The following is a 17,600-nucleotide window of genomic DNA, read 5'->3' on the forward strand; positions in this document are numbered from 1 at the left end:
TCCCAACCGTGATGGCGTCTGCCGTGGAAAGCCCGAGTGTACCAGGTGTTGGTAAGGAGTCTCCCGCACGGCGGACGGAGATGGGAACTACCGTAACCGCTGGCGAGCGGTTTGGTGATTTCTTTAAAATTAAAAGCTGCGCTTGCCAAAAGCCCAGCAATGACATCTCTATAGACGTTTAGGGAAGAGGAATGACAATGGCCCTGTAAACACATGCGCCTTCGCTGCGAGTGCTCCGCGACGGCCCAGAACGGGACGGATCGCAGACATCTGCCAGGCGGACACGTATGAACGAGTTACGATACATTCATAGGTTGCATTAGGTCTCGCCGGGCACACCCTGCGATGTGCTGAGACACGCAGCCGCGTGGGCGAGTGGATCCAGCACGACCGCGACCACGTCGCATCTGTGGGTCCTCTGACGTCTGCGATTCTGTTTGTGTGAGGGCCGAGAGGCGAGGACGGCTGGTCGGAGCACCCGACGGCGGCGTTTACTCGGGGTGGGGTGGCCTGGAAGGACACACGGGAACTTGGGTCGATGGACGTGTGCTGTGCCTCGGCGGGGGCGGTGGTCCTGTGGGCCCGTCTCCACGTGCTAAAATGTGTCGTTGCACTGAAGACCTGAGCAGTTCGCCGCACGTGCAGTTTACACTCTCCTGACCTGAAGTGAGTGCTGACCCGCTCCATAGCTCTTCTTTTCACGGGATCTTTTCACACTTCCTGCAAGGGGAGGTGCGGGCTGCAGGGCCGGGGGCGGCGGGGCGGCCTCTGCTCTACGACGCTAGTCCGCTGGAGATTTCCTAGGAATCGCCGGCCGCGGTGTGTTTGGCGGTGAAGGGTGTGGACCCCGGACGGGTTCCCAGCCGGGCTCACACCCTGCAGTGCCCCTCGCCATGCGAATGCCTGGGACAGCCTCACGCCTGCACTTCCTCGTCCGGGAAGTACTGGGGGTGCCCCTCGGTGGCCTCGTGGGGCCGAGCGTGTGGGGCCCAAGCGCCTGACTTCGGCCTCCCTGTCGGCTCCCGGCTGCCGCTCGCTCTCCTGCGGCCTCCGTCACAGCGGCCAGGAGACCCCTCCACGGACTCAGACTGCGGCTTCCCTGTCAGACGTGACGCGGGAGCCAGGCTGCCTGGCCCCCTCGGAAGCCCTCGTCCTGGTGCGTCCGTCCCCAGGGCGGTGTCCTCTCTGCCGCCGACTCACCGTCCACACCCGGAGCCGCACTTCCTCTGTGTCCGGGGAGCACGTTGGCAGCCTGTTTATTCGTGCTGGTCACATCTCACACCGACACGGCTCTCCCTGGCCTCCCCGCGCAGTAGGCCTCCTGCCCCAGATGACTGCCTTTTGGGTGTCCCTTACCCGTTAGGAAGTCGGCTCCGTGACACGCAGCTCCTGTCCGTCCCGTCCTCCACGTGCCCCCGCCCCGAGGGCACTTACAGAGGCGGCGTTCAGTAAGGATTTGTGGGGAGGCCAGCGGGTTCGTCTACTCAAAAGGCCAAACACAGCGACCAGCCCCCGAGAGCCTCGTGACGTCTGTGGACATCGTTGCTGCAGCTTGTGAGGTGCCACACGGCCCCGGGGCCGAACGTGGACGGGATCACGAGGTTTGACGGGGGCGGCCTCTGAAGAGATTCTCACAGGCCAACTAAGGGAGGAAAAGTCAGACGGCACTTTGCAGCCAGTATGTGATTCTTTCTGCGGGTTCTAGGGTAAAAAAAAAATGGAATAATTGAAAGTCTGAATGAATTGGGTTGCCGTTTCCCTGCGGCTTTCGGGGCTTTTACGCTTCTTTTCCTTCCTTCCCCACCCGTCTGTGATAGTTTCTGTAGGAGGATCGGCTGTTTCAAGGACCAGACCGAAGGGGAACAAAGGCCTGGGGCCTTGGGGATGTCCCTGAACAACGGGCTGACTGAGCTGTCCTTGTCTTTCAGACGTCCACACGGAAGCCGTGCAGGCGGCGCTGGCCAAGCACAAGGAGAGGAAGATGGCGGTGCCCATGCCCTCCAAGCGCAGGTCCTTGGTGGTGCAGACCTCGATGGACGCCTACACGCCCCCAGGTGAGCGGCGGGCCCGCTGTCTGCTTCCCGACGTGACGCGTGGGCCTCGGAATCGCTCCCCTAGCTCAGCCGGCCCCCGGCTTTGTAGCCGTGGGACGGAGGGTGCTCGACCTCAGACTCCATGAGCCGGAAGGCCGGCGTGTACACCCTCAACCCAGCTTGGAAGGAAGATGAACGTAACGGCTGTGTCTGTACCATCTGCATGTGAATCTTTTCATGGAGATTCATAAGTGCTACAGCCTGTTGACATTGTGTAAGATTCTCCTTAATGCCTCATGTGGCCAAAGGGGAGTTTGTGCCTCCGCAGGTATAACTGAGGTTGGGCTTCTCTTCTGCCTCGATAGGTCTGTACGTATTCCCAGTTCCTTCGCGTACAAATATGTCATGATGTTGTACTGAGAAACCAAAGGGAGTGGAAAATGTGTGCATTTACCTCAGCCTGGGGTCCTCACCGTTTTCCTGCAGTGTGCAGGTGGTACTTTGGTCTCTGGACAGTGCCATGTCTGTCACAGCTGCTCACTTCTGCTGTGGTCATGTGACAGCAGCCACAGGCAACATGTCCGTGAGTGGCTGTGGCTGTGTGCTGATAAAACTTTATTCACAAAGACCGGCCGAGGGCCAGTTTGGTCCAGAGGCCTGCTGACGACCCGTCTAAATGGTTGATAATTACCTAGGTTCTCTGCTTCACTTTACCCAAATCATTGCAGTCTTCATTTGATGATCTTCAAAACCGAAGCATGAAGTTATATTATCCAGTACCTTTAGAAAACGTGAAGGATTGAGCCTAATTAATGTGGTGTTTTTTCTGTGAGTTGGGTTCCAGTGTTATTCATGGTGCTGTTGCCACTCTGCCTTTCTGCAGATCTAAGTCACCTTGCACAGTAAGAACAGAAGAGCGTATACGACACTTTTTGGAGTATTTTGACATTTAGTCCTGAGTGTTCGCGGGCAGTGAGAGTAGCAGAAGCACTTCAACTCCAAGATGCACACAACACAGTGACTCAGCATTTCCACTCCCTGTGATACATGTGGTCACCGTGTCAGCGTTCGAAGTTGGCTCAGACTGTCCACTGTGATCCCCACACTGCGCTTTGCGTCACCGGACTCAACCGGTTTTATACCCGGACGTTGGTGCCATTCAGTCCCTGTCACCTGTTCTGTCCCTTCCACCCACTTCTGCTCCGATATCTGCCAGTTTGGTCTCCATATTTGAGCCTCCATATTTGAGCCTCTTTCTGGTTTTTGTTTGTTCATTTGTTTTGCCTTTTCTAGATTCCATACATGAGTGAAAACATACACTATTTGTCCTGCTCTGACTTATTTCACTCTGCATAATGCCCTCAGGGTCCCTCTGGGTCATAGCACGTGGCTGAGTGACGTGCCGTTGTGAATCTGCACCCCTTGCCTTCATCCAGTCGTCCGCCCGCGGACACTTGGGCTATTTCCGTGTCTTGCAAATAACACCACAGAAGACACGGGGGAGCTTATGTCTGTTTGAGTTAGTGTTTTCATTTTCTTCTGATAAATACCCAGAAGCAGAATTGCTGGGCCGTAGGGCAGCTCTGGTTTTAACTTTCTGAGGAACCTCCGCACTGTTTTCCAGAGGGGACGCACCACTTGCATTCCCCCCAGCAGTGCAAGAAGGTTTCTCCTTTCCCCGCCTCCTTCCCAACCCTTGTTGTTGTCTTTTTGATGCCGGTCATTCTGACAAATATGGCAGTGACGCATGATTTTGATTGTATTTGCCTGAGGATGAGTGGCGTTGCGCGTCTCCTCTCGGGCCTGTCGGCCGGCTGTCCGGCTTCTCTGGAGAAGGTCTGTCGAGGTCCTCTGCCCGCTTTTTACTCAGATCGTTTGGATTTTTTTTTTTTTTTTTTTTTGGTCTTGAGTTGTAGGAGTTCTTTGTATATTTTGGAATTAACCCCTTATTAGATCTGTGATTTGCAAATACCTTCTTCCGTCCAGTAGGCTTCCTTTTTGCTTTGTTGATGGTCTCTCCCACTGTGCAAAACTTTTCAGTTTGAGAGTCGTCATTAATCATTTGTGCTCTTGTTTTCCCCGTGTGGGGAGAGAGACCCAAAAAACATTGCTAAGGCCCGTGTCCAAGAGTCTGCTGGCTGTTTTCGGAGTGTTATGGTTTTCAGTGTCACACTTAGATGTTTTGAGTGTATTTTCGTGTGTGGTGTAAAAAAGTGGTCGGGCTCATTCTTCTGCATGTGGCCATCCCGTGTTCCCGGCACCACTTTTCTCCATTGCATCATCTTGCCTCGTTTGTCATAGATTCACAGGCTGTATCAACAGGGGTTTATGTCTGGACTCTCTACTCCATTAATGTGGTGAAGAGTTTGATTTTGCTTATGTTTTTGTAACAAACAATGGATTTCCAAGGATAACAAACCCACCTAAACCAAGTGTTTAGAACTAGACAGCATTCACGGAGATGGACATTGTTCTGAGCTACTTTTTTATGAAAAGTGATGAGTTTAAAATGCAAGGAGCTGTGGGATGATTCATATGTGCTTTTTCACATGTTGAATCCATCCTCAGAAATGTTATCTTGTCATACATGATGAAAGACAAAACTTTAGAAAATCAAACATCATACAGATATCTTTGCAAAATATAAAAGAACATTATTGGAAATGTTATTTATTTATTTATTTATTTATTTTAAGATTTTATTTATTTATTTGACAGAGATCACCAGTAGGTGGAGAGGCAGGCAGAGAGAGAGGAGAAAGCAGGCTCTCCACGGAGCAGAGAGCCCGATGCGGGGCTCGATCCCAGGACCCTGGGATCATGACCCAAGCCGAAGGCAGAGGCTTTAACCCACTGAGCCACCCAGGCGCCCCAGAAATGTTATTTTTGGTGAAATTTTTGCATTTAATTCTTTGACTGGCCCTTTCTTGTACACCATGTAATACCTTCCGTGAATCGTCACACAAGTCCGAGTGATAACATCACGTGGGAGAGTTTTCTACAATCAAATGCCAGCACCATCAGCGCGACAGTCTTTATTCGCAGCCTGTTTTGTGCGTGGCAGTCGTCTACATGTTCATAGCCGTACGTGAGCAAAACCTTAGGGCTCAGCTTCATCTCTATCGTGTCTTCCTCGGTTGCGGGTACACGCTGGTGAGAGCCCATCTCATGTCCACTGCTCTTCAGAGCGTGTTCCTGAAGTTTACGTTTTCTGTGTGAAAGGGCTGGTCACTGACCAGTATCGTGGTCTCTAGAAAAGATCTAATTAGGATTGTTACGCTGCCAGTCTTTTATAGGAGAAGCTTTCCTTTGTTTTTTACACAAAAATAAAACAAGAATTCGCTGGCGCTTCTGCTTCTCCCCCTAGAGACATAACCGGTACTAGACCGCCCCGGCGGCCGTAAACAACGGTAAAGCCGCCCCGGATGAGTGAGGCGGCGGTTGCAGGCCGTGGGCCTCCCGCAGTGAAAGGCCGTCCTGAGAGCAGGACAGCTTGGGAGCGGAGCCCGGTGTTCCTGCTCTTCTACTGGAGAAAATGTTCAGACCACGGCCCAGGGATCGAGATCTGAGTGAGAGTGGCCACTCTGCGGCCTTGAAGAGGCAGAGATCTGGGTTCAGGCAGGGGAAGGGACTAGAGCTTTCCACAGATCCACACTGGCAAAGAATAACTCCGAGTCTGCTCAGCGTCAAGATGATCAACCGGTAATTGACCTGCTTGCTGAAATAACAATCACGAGGCTTTAGAGGAAGGTTATAGAATCCAGAGTCTCAACATGGCAGCCACGATGTCTGCTAGTCTGTAAACAGTCACCAGATATGAAGAGATACAGGAAGTGTAATCCGTGGCCACAGAAAAAGCAGTCGGAATAAAACGAACATAAGATGGCCTCCATTGTGCTCTTGGTTACCACTAAGACGTGTAGCTGGCCTCAGTTGTATTTGCTGTAATGTGAAATGTACACCAGATTTTGAAGAGTTAATACTAAAAAAAAATCACTGGAAGGTATATAATTAATTTTTGCATTTATTATTTATTGAAATAATACTATTTTGAATATTTTGAGTTAAATAATATATTCTTTAAAATTAATTGTATCTATTTATGGACTTTTCAGTGTGGTCACCGTAAGGTTTAAAACTATGTTATAAGACTCATATATCAGGTGTTTGAAATAACAGAAGGTGGAGTTTTAAATTTGTGATTGTAAATATTCAATCAAATAAAAATAGGTTGAGAACTAAAGGAAAATATTGTCTTAATATGTGAGCTGAGCAGAGAAAGGGTATTTCACTCGGGTGAATTTCACTGGGTTGGTGTAACATCAGATTGGAGAAGGAAGGTGAAGGAGTCTGCACACTTGAAGAGAGATGAAGAGAAGTTAACAGACTGAAGAACAGGGAGACAATTAAACAAGTTAACAGAAGAACCTGTACCTGTGGTACAATGTTAACCTGCTTTTAACTGGAATCCAAGAACGGAAAGACAGTGAGGACAGGACTATATAGAAAATAGAAAATAGCTTTTGGAAGAAAAGCTATTGGAAGAAATAAGAGTCAAGAACTTCTCCGGCTGGTATAAAATGCCGCCTTATAGATCCCAGAGGTTCAGTGAATCCAAAGCAGGATAAGTATAAAAAGAGTCATACCTAAGTCCATAATAGTCAGAGTGCTGAAATCAAAAGATTAAGAGGATATCTTGAAAGTAATCAGAGGAAAACATTATGTACAAGAGAACATCGTATGAACGATGAATGACTGCTATGAAGACGCCATAGAAACCAGAAGGCAACAGAAGGACATATTTCAAGTCCTAAAGTGAAAAAACAGAACAAAACTGTCAACTCCTATCCAGAGAAAATACCCTTAATCAACAAGGATGAAATGAAGACGTGATGAGATACATGAAAACTGAGAGAATATGGGGTCAGCAGAGACGCACGGCAAACAGGTTAATGGATGTCATTTAGGCTGATGGGAAATGATACTAGACAAAAAATGTGATCTATAAAAATGAAAAAAGGGGCGCCTGGGTGGCTCAGTGGGTGAAGGCCTCTGCCTTTGGCTCAGGTCGTGGTCCCAGGGTCCTGGGATCGAGCCCCGCATCAGGCTCTCTGCTCAGCAGGGAGCCTGCTTCCCTTCGTCTCTCTCTGGCTGCCTCTCTGCCTACCTGTGATCTCTGTCTGTCAAATAAATAAATAAAATCTTTAAAAAAAAATGAAAAAAGAGCACTGGAAACAGTAAGTAGTTGGGTAGATGTGGAATACTACGTTTTCCTATTGTAATTTGCTTTAAAACACCGGCACATAAGACAAAGATGGGTACATGGAATTACACTGTTGCATGGTTATTACTTTTGTGAAGTAGGAAACATAAAGTGAACAGTAGAAAATGAGTAGCGTCAGGTGTGTTATGAGTAGAGGTTCACAGAGAAAGTTTATAGTGTCAGAGTTGAAGAGTGAATAGTTAGAATATTGACCCCATGTGGGTCTGTTAATGATGCATACTGTTAGCCCTACATCAATCACTAAAAAATAAGAAGTATAGGTAAGAACTTAATAGAAGACATAAAATGAAACATAAAAAAAGATGGTTAATTGAAGAAGGAACTAATGAATCACTGAACAGTACATCAAAAACAAATGATGTATTATATGTTGGCTAATGGAACATAATAAACAAAGAAGACAGGAAAAATCAACAGATGGAAAAAATAGGAGAAACGCATGGGAACACAAATAGCAAAATGTTAGATTCAAGCCCACTTACATCGGTCATTACAATAATTGTAAATGGACCAAACACTGAACTAAAAGACTGAAATTGTCAGACTGGATTTAAAAAAAAGAAAAGAAGATACATCCGTATGTCATCTGTAGGAGACACAGCCATATGTTTTTTTAAGTAACTTCTTCCTCCAGTGTGGGGCTCGAAGCACAACCCCAAGGTGAAGAGTTGCATGCTCTACCAACTGAGCCAACCAGGACACGCTTAAATAAAAAAGAGTATAATTAAGAATATAAGCTTGACAAAATATGCAGTGCAAACATTAAATGTAAAGCGAACAAGTATTTCTTAATATCAGACAAATAGTCAGCAAGACAAAGGTAGCACGAGTTGTAAAGAGGGACCTTGCACAGTGGAAAGTGAACAATTCATCAGAAAGACACAATAATGGATATATACCCAAAAGAGCCATTATAATTTATAAAGGAGAAACTGGCATAATGAGGGGAAAATGGAAAAATCAGGAATAATAATTGGAGATTTAAAAAATACCTTCCTTAAATAATGAGTTGACAGAACAACACCATCATCCAACCTGATGTAGTTGATATTCACAGAATATTATGCTCGACCGCTGTAGAACACATGTTCATCTGTAATACCTTTTTTGAGGAATACTTTACATTGCACAAAACTAACCTGTTAGAAGTGGGTAACTCAAGGGTTTTTAATAATTGTGAGGATTATGCAGCCGTTGCTGCAGTCTAGTTTTAGGACGTTTCCATCTCCCCAAAAGTTTCCTTGTGCCCATTTCCAGTTAACTCCCATTCTCACATTGAGCCATAAGGCGTCACTGGTCTATTTATATGCCTCCATAGGTAGTCCGGACATTTTATAAATAAAATTATGAAATACGTTGTTCTGCATCTTGCTTCTTCGGCATAAGATGTCCGAGCTCCTCCCGGTGGTCCCGTCGGTTCATCCCTGCTTGTTGCCGAGTCGTGTCCTGTCAGGTGCGCCACCTTTGGGTTATCCACTCCTGGTTGGCAGATCTGGAGGTTGTTTCCTGTTCGGGGCTATTATGAGTAAGACTGCCGTCCACGTGTGTGTACCTGTGTCTGTGTTCACATATGTCCTTCCTCTAGAGCAGATTCCTAGGAGTTGAAAAAATGAATCTTATGGTTAGTTGATGCTTAACTTTCAGGAAGCTACCAAATTGTTTCCATGCGGCCGCCGCCGTTCTCCTTTCCCACTAGCAGTAGGTGAGGGATCTGGCTTCTCAACCTCCCGACCAACACTTAGTATTGTCTGTATTTTGTATTGTAGCTGTCCCAGTGGATATGAGATGTCACCTCATCGTGGTTTTAATTTGCATTTTTGAATGGGCCTATTTGCTATTTTATATATTCATTGGTTAAGTTCCCTCCCTTTCCCCCATTTTTAAAATGAATTGTCTGTCTTCTCACTCAGCAGGCATCCTTTATATAATGTGACTACAAGTCCTTTGCCAGATACACAGTTCGCAAGCTGTGTTTGCCTTCCCTTAATTGTGTCTGTTATCTGTATAAAGATATTTATCTTATATCCTCTGACCTTGCTAAACATTTGTTAATTCAAGAATTGTTTAGTGTGTTCCTTGGGATTTCTTATGGAGAGGGTCCTTTTATCTGTGACTGAAGACAGATCTAATGTTTCCATTCCAGTTGGGATGCCTTTAAGTTTGTCTTTTTGCTGTATTTCACTGGCTGGAGCTTTGCAGATAATGTTGAATAAAAGTGGTAGGAGGAGTTATCCTTGCCTAAGTCTTGATCCTAGGGGAAACACGTTCAGTCTGAACGTTAAATACAGTGTTAGCTGTGGGTTTTCACGGATGCCCTATTAGATTGAGGAAGTTCCTTTCTTTCATTTTTTTTTAAAGATTTTATTTATTTATTTGACAGAGATCACAAGCGGGCAGAGAGGCAGGCAGAGAGAGAGGAAGAAGCAGGCTCCCCGCTGAGCAGGGAGCCCGATGCGCGGCTCGATCCCAGGACCCTGAGATCATGACCTGAGCCAAAGGCAGAGGCTTAACCCACTGAGCCACCCAGGCACCCCGAGGAAGTTCCTTTCTATGCCTGCATTCTTGAGAGGTTTTATTATGAGTTAGTGTTAGATTTTGTGAAACACTTTTTCTGTGACTTTCAGGGTTAACTTGGGGTTTTCCCCCTTTATTAATATGGTTTATAACATTAACTCCCTTTTGAGTGTCAGCACTTGGCCCCGGTGTGCTCTGTCCATTTTACGTGTTGCTCGATTCGGTTTGCTAACGCTTCTTGAGGATTTCTGTGTCGTGTCACAGGGATATTTTTCTTTGGTTTTCTTGTAAAGAGGTGTGGGGTGAGAGTGAAAGACTGGCAGGAAGAGGCGTGAGAGCACTTGGTGGGAGACGGTGAAATTTGGGCGGCTGCATGGGTAAGTGCATTTCTCAAAAACCCCAAGTCCGAGGACTTGAACATCTTTCCCAACAAGAGATAGGTGGCCAGTGACACGAGAAACAGTGCCCCGCGTCACTGATCGTCAGGGAGACGCCGTAGTCAAAGCCGTAGTGAGACTCTACTTCACAGCCATGCCTACTGTCAAAAAACCCCAGAAAATTGCACGTGTTGGTGGGGACGTGGAGAGGTTTGAACCTTTGTGCACTGTTGGTGGGAACGTAAAAAGGTGCTACGTCTGGTAAACAGGATGGCAGTTTCTCACAGAATTAAAAATACAATTACTACATGACCCAGCAGCTCCACCTCTGGGTCTGTAGCCAGAAGGATTGACAGCGGGGCCTCGAAGAGGTCCGTGTACGCCCGTATTTGGAGGAGCGCTGTGATGGGGAGGGCACGGGAGCCACTGCGCCCACCCCTGGGGGAGGCAGAAGGGAAGGTGGTGGACCTGGGAGACAGAATATAACTCACCCTTAGGAAGGAAGGAGATTCTGCCCCGCACCGCAGCACGGGCGAGTCCTGCGGACGTCGGGCCATCATGCCGAGAGCAGGGGCCACACACACACACACACACACACACACACACACACACACGTACATGCACAGATGCACACACACTGGACGGTTCTGTGCGTGTGGGACACGTAGAGTGGCCCACGTCCCAGAGAGAGAAACTGAGATGGCGGAGCCCAGGGCCTGCGGGGAGGGGAGAGTGGAGGGTCATTGTTCAGTGGGGACAGAGCTTCGGAGTGGCAGGATGAAGAGGACCTTTTGCAGTAGGTGGTGGGGATCCGGCACAGATCAGGAGAGTGTTTGATACGACCCATCTTCTTGCAAATGTTAAGATGGTAAATCTCACATTGTATTTTATCACAATCAAAAAAACTGAAAGAAGTCTTAGGTCTGAATACAAAAAAAAAAGTGTCGGTTTTATTTTTCTGTAAATTATAATCCTGCTATTTTACAAGGCAGGATGGAGGGAGATGGTTTGTCCGGCCCCCACTATGCTGTTTTTCTAACAAATTCCTAATGGACTTTCAGAAGTAGTCCAGATAGCACAGGTCGTGTCCCAGCGTTAACAAAGTGTGTGTGTACGTATACTTCCCCGGTACTGTTGTGTTGGGGAAGAAGGAGGCCTGTGTCGTGATTTAAGACAAATTGTTTCTCTCGTGCTCTTTGATCCCTCCTGCCTTCGCGCCTAAGTCCCCGCGGAGGGACCCGAAGTTCACTCTCACACGGGTGTTCAGATAAGAAGTACACCAACATTTAATTCTTGAAAACTTCTCTGCTGGGGGAAGTCCTGTTAAATGAAAATAGTTCCATTAATTTTATTATTTTATTATTTTTTTTATTTTTTAAAGATTTTATTTATTTATTTGACAGAGATCACAAGTAGGCAGAGAGAGAGAGGAGGAAGCAGGCTCCCCACTGAGCAGGGAGCCCGATGTGGGGCTCGATCCCAGGACCCTGAGACCATGACCTGAGCCGGAGGCAGAGGCTTAAGCCACTGAGCCACCCAGGCGCCCCCCATTAATTTTAATGGACAAAGTGACATGTTTTATCTCAGTCCAAGATGCACAGTTTTCACAGAGGAGTCGAATTCGTAAATAGTGAAAAAATTTTATTAGAAGTGAATGTTAAATACATTTCGCTTGCTCGTAATATGTAACGTGATGATGTATTATCCTCACCGGAGCAGGAAGCAAGGTCTCGCGCACGCAGGTTGGTGGGAGGGAGACGGGGGTCCTTCTCTTTTCCACAGCGTTGTCTCTGCTGACATCTTCCTCTTCGAGGAAGCACGCGGTCGTCTGCATTCACACTGAATTTAAAAATAGATTATAGCTCGGAGACATGCCTCAGGTCACAACAAGGAGCCACAGGCACACGGAAGGGGCGCCTGGGTGGCTCAGTGGGTTAAGCCTCTGCCTTCAGCTCAGGTCATAATCTCAGCGTCCTGGGATCGAGCCCCGCATCGGGCTCTCTGCTCGGCGGGGAGCCTGCTTCCTCCTCCCTCTCTCTCTCTCTCTCTGCCTGCCTCTCTGCCTACTTGTGATCTCCATCCGTCAAATAAAATAAATAAAATATTTAAAAAACACACACACACACAGAAGTTCTCAGCTCTCAGAGAATGCTGCGCCGGCCTTCTCGCTGGCTGCAGGCCTGCCCAGGAACATTTGGTTTCTTCCCAGATGGTTGAGTGAAGCAGATCGGTGGGCACGTCTTTGTTTGAGATGGTGACACCAAAAGAAACAAGCGAAATCGGTAGCCTCTTCATTTGGAGTGTTCTGGACGGAAAGTTCATGATTCTACAGAATCGCGTGGTCTGAGACGTGCTGGGGCTTCTCGAGAGGGTTCACGGGGAAGGTGTTGGGCGGTCGGCGCGTGTGGCGGGTCCGTGGGCGACGTGGGCTCTGGGGGTGCGTCTTCGCCGTGATGCGCAGAGCTCGTCTCTTCCACAGATACGTCGTCCGGCTCGGAAGACGAGGGCTCGGTGCAGGGGGACTCGCAGGGGACGCCCACCTCCAGCCAGGGCAGCATCAACATGGAGCACTGGATCAGCCAGGCCATCCACGGCTCCACCACGTCCACCACCTCGTCCTCCTCCACCCAGAGTGGGGGCAGCGGCGCCGCCCACCGGCTGGCTGACGTCATGGCCCAGACGCACATAGGTGAGTGCCTCCCTGTCCTCGGCGAGCAGCGGCCGTGCCTGGCGGTGCGAGTCCGTCCGAGCCTCTCGGCCCCGGGATCCGTTCGAGGGGCGGTGGGGAGCCCAGCTCCGCCTCCTGGGCCACGTGGCCGCTTTTGTGAAACCCTTGCTTTTGCTCTTTCTCACCATCCCCCCTGTGTCTCCGTGGCTTTCTGCTGCTAAGGGAACGTTCGTTAGGGCACCCGGAGCCGTGTGTCTGCATGTCCTCCCCTCACACTAACACACGCTTCTGCCTGGAGTCGTAGCCGTTTTCAAGTGAGTCTAGGGTTACTTTGGGTGCCGTCTGGGGACGTGGGGGCTCTCGTCACTTCTGCTGCAGACAGCTCTCTGCCCGGGATGTTCGAGGCTCGGGCGGGCCCATGTGCCGTCCTGTGCGGGTTCCATGTAGAGGAAGATCCCAGTCGGCAGGTCCAGTACTCGGTTGGGAGGCTTGGCCCGAGATGTTTGAGAGTCGTGTGCACAGGAGATCAAGGAAGACTTCCTGGCCTGGAGGAGAGCGCGTTGGGTGAGCCGTGCGGCTGTGGGAATCGTGGGCAAAGGAGGACGTGTGTTTCTGTCCCCGCCGGGCCTGACGCTCCTTTTGCCGGGAAGCGGGGCGGGTATGGCGTCCCGATCCCTGCTCTCCGTTTCAGCGATGGATTCAGACCTTTGAGTTTCCCAGTCAAGACCCCTCACAGGTGTGGTGCTGGGGTCCAGGGTGCTCCCATTCAAACTGCCGGTGGACCCGGTCACCTTGCCCGCAGGCCACGCCCCTCACCGTGCCGTGGCTGACAGCGTGGCCCTTGCCACGTCAGACCTCGCGTCTGCAGAAATCGCAAACTGACAGCGGGGAAAGTTCGTGAGGTGAGTGCCGGATGGAGATCTCAGACTCACGGGTGTTTGTTTCCAGATTTTTAGCCACTTGAGAGATCTCACAGAAACTCACACCACTTTTTTAGGACTTGGCCCCAAGAGCACTCACTCAAAAGAAGTTGAAGTTAAATGCATCAGCTTTTGACTGTGCTGGTAAAAGAATGGGAGGTGTGCTCTTTTTTCTCCCGTGGAAGCTGGTGTGGCCTCCGTCCACACACGCGCCGCTGCTGGCACCCTCAGAAGCTACTTCCTCCTGCTCTGGTCTTTTAGTGGGAAAAAAAAGGAACAATGACGTCTTTGCTTTGTACGTCTCAGAGCTGCGGTGAGGAAAAAGGAGGAAATGGGAAAATTCTTAGTGTTTGGACAGTGACAGTCCGTTGCCAAGTGGTGTTACCAGAGCTCAGTTCCACGCCCGTGGGTGACAGCAGTGCCGAGAGCTTCTGTGTGAAACCAGTGTCCATTAAAAACGAGAGAGCTGCGTGACCGGACGTAGGTTGGGCTTTGTGTCGCGTGTGTGTCCGAGCCTGCGGCGGTGCCCGGGGGCGTGGTTGGACTGGGGCCCTCCACCTCCGCCGCCCACGCCAGCCTCGGGAGCCTGTGCGCACTGACTCTGCTCACTTTTAAGGAAGTGTCAGAATCTTACCAGGAGAAACATATAATTTCAGGCCGACTAATCACTGCCTTCGGGTCTCCCTTTGTGACGGTTCGTGTGAAATGCTGGAGGAAATTATAGCACGGCGGATTAAATTTATCCGGACTGTAAGAGGTGGTGTGACTCACGGACCTCGCGTCTCAAGGCAGCCTGAACAGAGCCTACAGCACGTGACGCCACAGTCGTTCCCAATCGGGCACAAAGAGAAGTTCCTAGAGTATCTGGACATTCTCTGTACGTGGGACAAATCTTGAAAGAAAGTGGTGGCAAGATACAATAAAATCCTAAATAAGGAATGAGAATTCTGTGGCAAAGCAGAAGAGGGAAAGCCAGAGGACCCCGTGTGGTTGAAACCATACGACGCGTAGGGCACGAAGGTGTGTGCACGTGCCTGTGTGTACATGTGTCTGCGTGTATGTGTATGTGTGCAAGTGTGTGTGAGGGAACTAAGAGCGAAGCCGCCACCACCCGTATCTCTCATGCCCGCCCATGAGGTGCTTGCCCAGAGTGGTGGGCGCTGCTTCTGCCTGACCCAGGGAGGGATCCCGTGGTCACAGGTCCCAGAGGCCAGAAGACTCTGCACATCCCAGGCTGCTGTGGTTTTTCACGGTGACGACACACATGGGCCCCTCACTTGCACCCCCTGGCCAGGCCAGCTCCGTGCTCAGGGCAAAACCCCCTTCCAGGAAGTTCTCCTTCCCGCGGCCCGCTTGCCGTCGGTCCTCGCGTGGCATGTGACACGGGGCCTCCACGACCTTCCTGTTCGGAGACGCAGCAGAACGCGCCCTGTGTACTGTGGGCTCCCGCACGTCAGGCAGGGGAGCGAACCCTTCGCCGCGGGCCCTCGTTCCAGTGAGAGCCAGAAGGTTCCAGATCATTCCGAGGACATTTTTATTCAGAACCTTGCATGTGTAACAGGCTCATGACAACGGGGAGGTAGAGGAGTAAGACATCCCCAGTCCTGTGTCGACACCAGAAGCCGAGGAGAACTGGCAGAACGCTTCCGAACCGCAGGAGGCACGTTTGTGGGTCGGGAACGTGGAAGTGGAAAAAGTGGACAGAAGCGACTCAGACTGTTCTCAACTACGAGGCAGAGCAGAGCACAAGCGTGGTCCGTGGGGTTCCCATCCGGCTGGCGCGTCTGGCACGCGGACCTCTGCAGCAGCCTTCTGCTCGTTGTGCGTGCGCTCTGCCGGGACGCGTCCGAGGCGCCGTCACGTAGGGGCTGTGGGCCCGCATGTGGGGCGCGTTGTCCTTCGCAGATGCGTGGGGGTGGCTGCTGTCTCCGGGGCGTCCAGGATGCGGTGATGGGAGCACCGTGTGCTGTCGGTGAGCCCGTCCTGCTCAGGATTCCTCCGTGCCCCTGGGGAACAGGTCGGAGGCCGCCACGCTCCCCACACGTGTCACCCGACGAGCCCAGAGCCTGCAGCTGCGTATTCATGTCTAGAAGCTTCTCTACTGAGGAATTTATTCTGAGGCCTTGAATGGCCACCACGGTGATCAGTTACCCTTTTTATTTATGTGTAATCACCCAAAGTGTTGAATTCTCTTACAGTCTCTATTGGTACTTTCCAAGCAGTTACGGTCGTAAAGCCTGAGCTGCTCGGCGAGGACGGGGATGCTGGTGAATCGTGCATGCGGGGCCGGGGTCGCCCGTGCAGCCTCACCCCGAGAGCTCCCCGGCGGCCGCACGTGCGGTGCGCCTTCCCGTCAGACGGCCGGGGACTGAGTGACGTGGGCTGCGTGGGCCCACGGTGTCCGCTGAGCTGTCCCGCTCTGCTTCCTGGAACAGGGGCATGGCGAGCGGGTGGGCATGTCCGTGGGGCAGGAAAGCTTTATTTACCAAAGCAGGTGTCAGGCCACCACGTGCTGTGCCGCGGGCCACCCCCGCTCCGGGGGCGCTACGCCGGGCTCCTGGGTCGACAGGCAGGGACGGGCAGACATGGAGCCCGCCCCACCGGCCAGCGTGGACACTCTGCCGTGGGTTACGGAATTCTCAGGTCTCCTCTGGTGACTCGGGAGGGGCAGTCTGGCTTGGGAGCTGGACCCGTGGCGCCACCCAGACAGGGAAGCCTCAGCTCCTCACACAGGCCTGTCCCGCGTTGTCACATTAGTTGGGCGGAAAGCTGGCGTCTGCAGAAATGCTCAGGGACGGGGAGCGGCCGTCACCGCCCATCTGTCCATGGGTCAGGGAGCGTTCTCCGGCCGCGGACGCCGCTCCAGCGCACACGTGGCCCTGGCTCTCGCTGCGCCTTCCGTTTCCTTCCCTGGAGAGCGGAGCTCACTCTTCTGAGGCTCATCCTTTCCTCTGATGCTGGGTCCCGGGAGGCCGGCTTAGGGGGCCCCGACCGCTCACGGCCGCCTCTCCTGGCCTGCACCACGTGCCTGCCTGCCCCCGTGGCTCCCACGTTCTCGCTGACTCCGCGCACCCCCGGCTTCCACGGCGACCTGCTCCTCACCGACAAGCGGATGTGCATCTCCCACCGTGGAATCCCACTTCAGAGCACCTCCCGACATGGCACACGGGTCCCCCGTGCCGAAGACCAGCCTGCCGGAGAGGCCGTCCTCCCCGCGGCAGGCTTGCGACCCGGGCTCTGCAGCTCCTCGTTCCCACGACCCACGTGTATCACGTCCTGGTGTTCGGCGGCTGTTGCGAGCCTCGTCCATGGCCCTGGCTGCTCCCGGGCCCCCGTCTCCCGTCAGGACAGTTTCAGCCCCTTGTGCCCTTGTGCCCTCACGCCCTTGCTTTCCGTGCGGTTCCGAGCCTTGCTGCTTCTTCGGGCTGTTGGGACACAGATCTGCTCCTGTCTCTTCCCAGAAATGCTGTGACTTTCACCTCCCAACACTTGTTTGGATTTTATGCTCAGAATCAAAGGAATGGGTTTTGGGTCCGGAAGTGTCTTGACGGCTCATGCACGGAGCGCCCCGTGCCAGGGGAGGACCTGGCTGGCCGGCGTACTCACGCCTGCTGCGCGCCAGAGACACATCTGCTCAGGTCTGCCATTGGCGGGATGACAGTGCATTGGACTCAGGTGTCCCAGAGCCATTTGCACCTGATGCACGTGAGTGTCACAGGTTCTCTCTTGGAGCTTCTCAGAGGCCCCCACGTACAGGGAGAAGAGGCAGAGCACAGCCTCCAGGCCTGGGTGACGCGCCCAAGG

At 51.5% G+C, this 17,600-nt stretch overlaps 1 protein-coding gene across 2 annotated transcripts in view; it reads left to right on the plus strand.

Moving 5' to 3' along the window:
* DIP2C (disco interacting protein 2 homolog C) overlaps positions 1–17,600 on the plus strand; it is a 361,347-nt gene that overhangs the window by 212,679 nt on the left and 131,068 nt on the right. For both annotated transcript variants that reach the window (XM_080811149.1, XM_080811150.1), the window contains 2 exons: positions 1,929–2,054; positions 12,688–12,897. In XM_080811149.1, the coding sequence (XP_080667275.1) occupies positions 1,929–2,054; positions 12,688–12,897 (336 nt within the window). The remainder of the gene's footprint in view (positions 1–1,928; positions 2,055–12,687; positions 12,898–17,600) is intronic.

The sequence above is a fragment of the Martes martes genome (genome assembly GCF_963455335.1).
Source record: "Martes martes genome assembly, chromosome: 8".
Classification (NCBI taxonomy): domain Eukaryota; kingdom Metazoa; phylum Chordata; class Mammalia; order Carnivora; family Mustelidae; genus Martes; species Martes martes.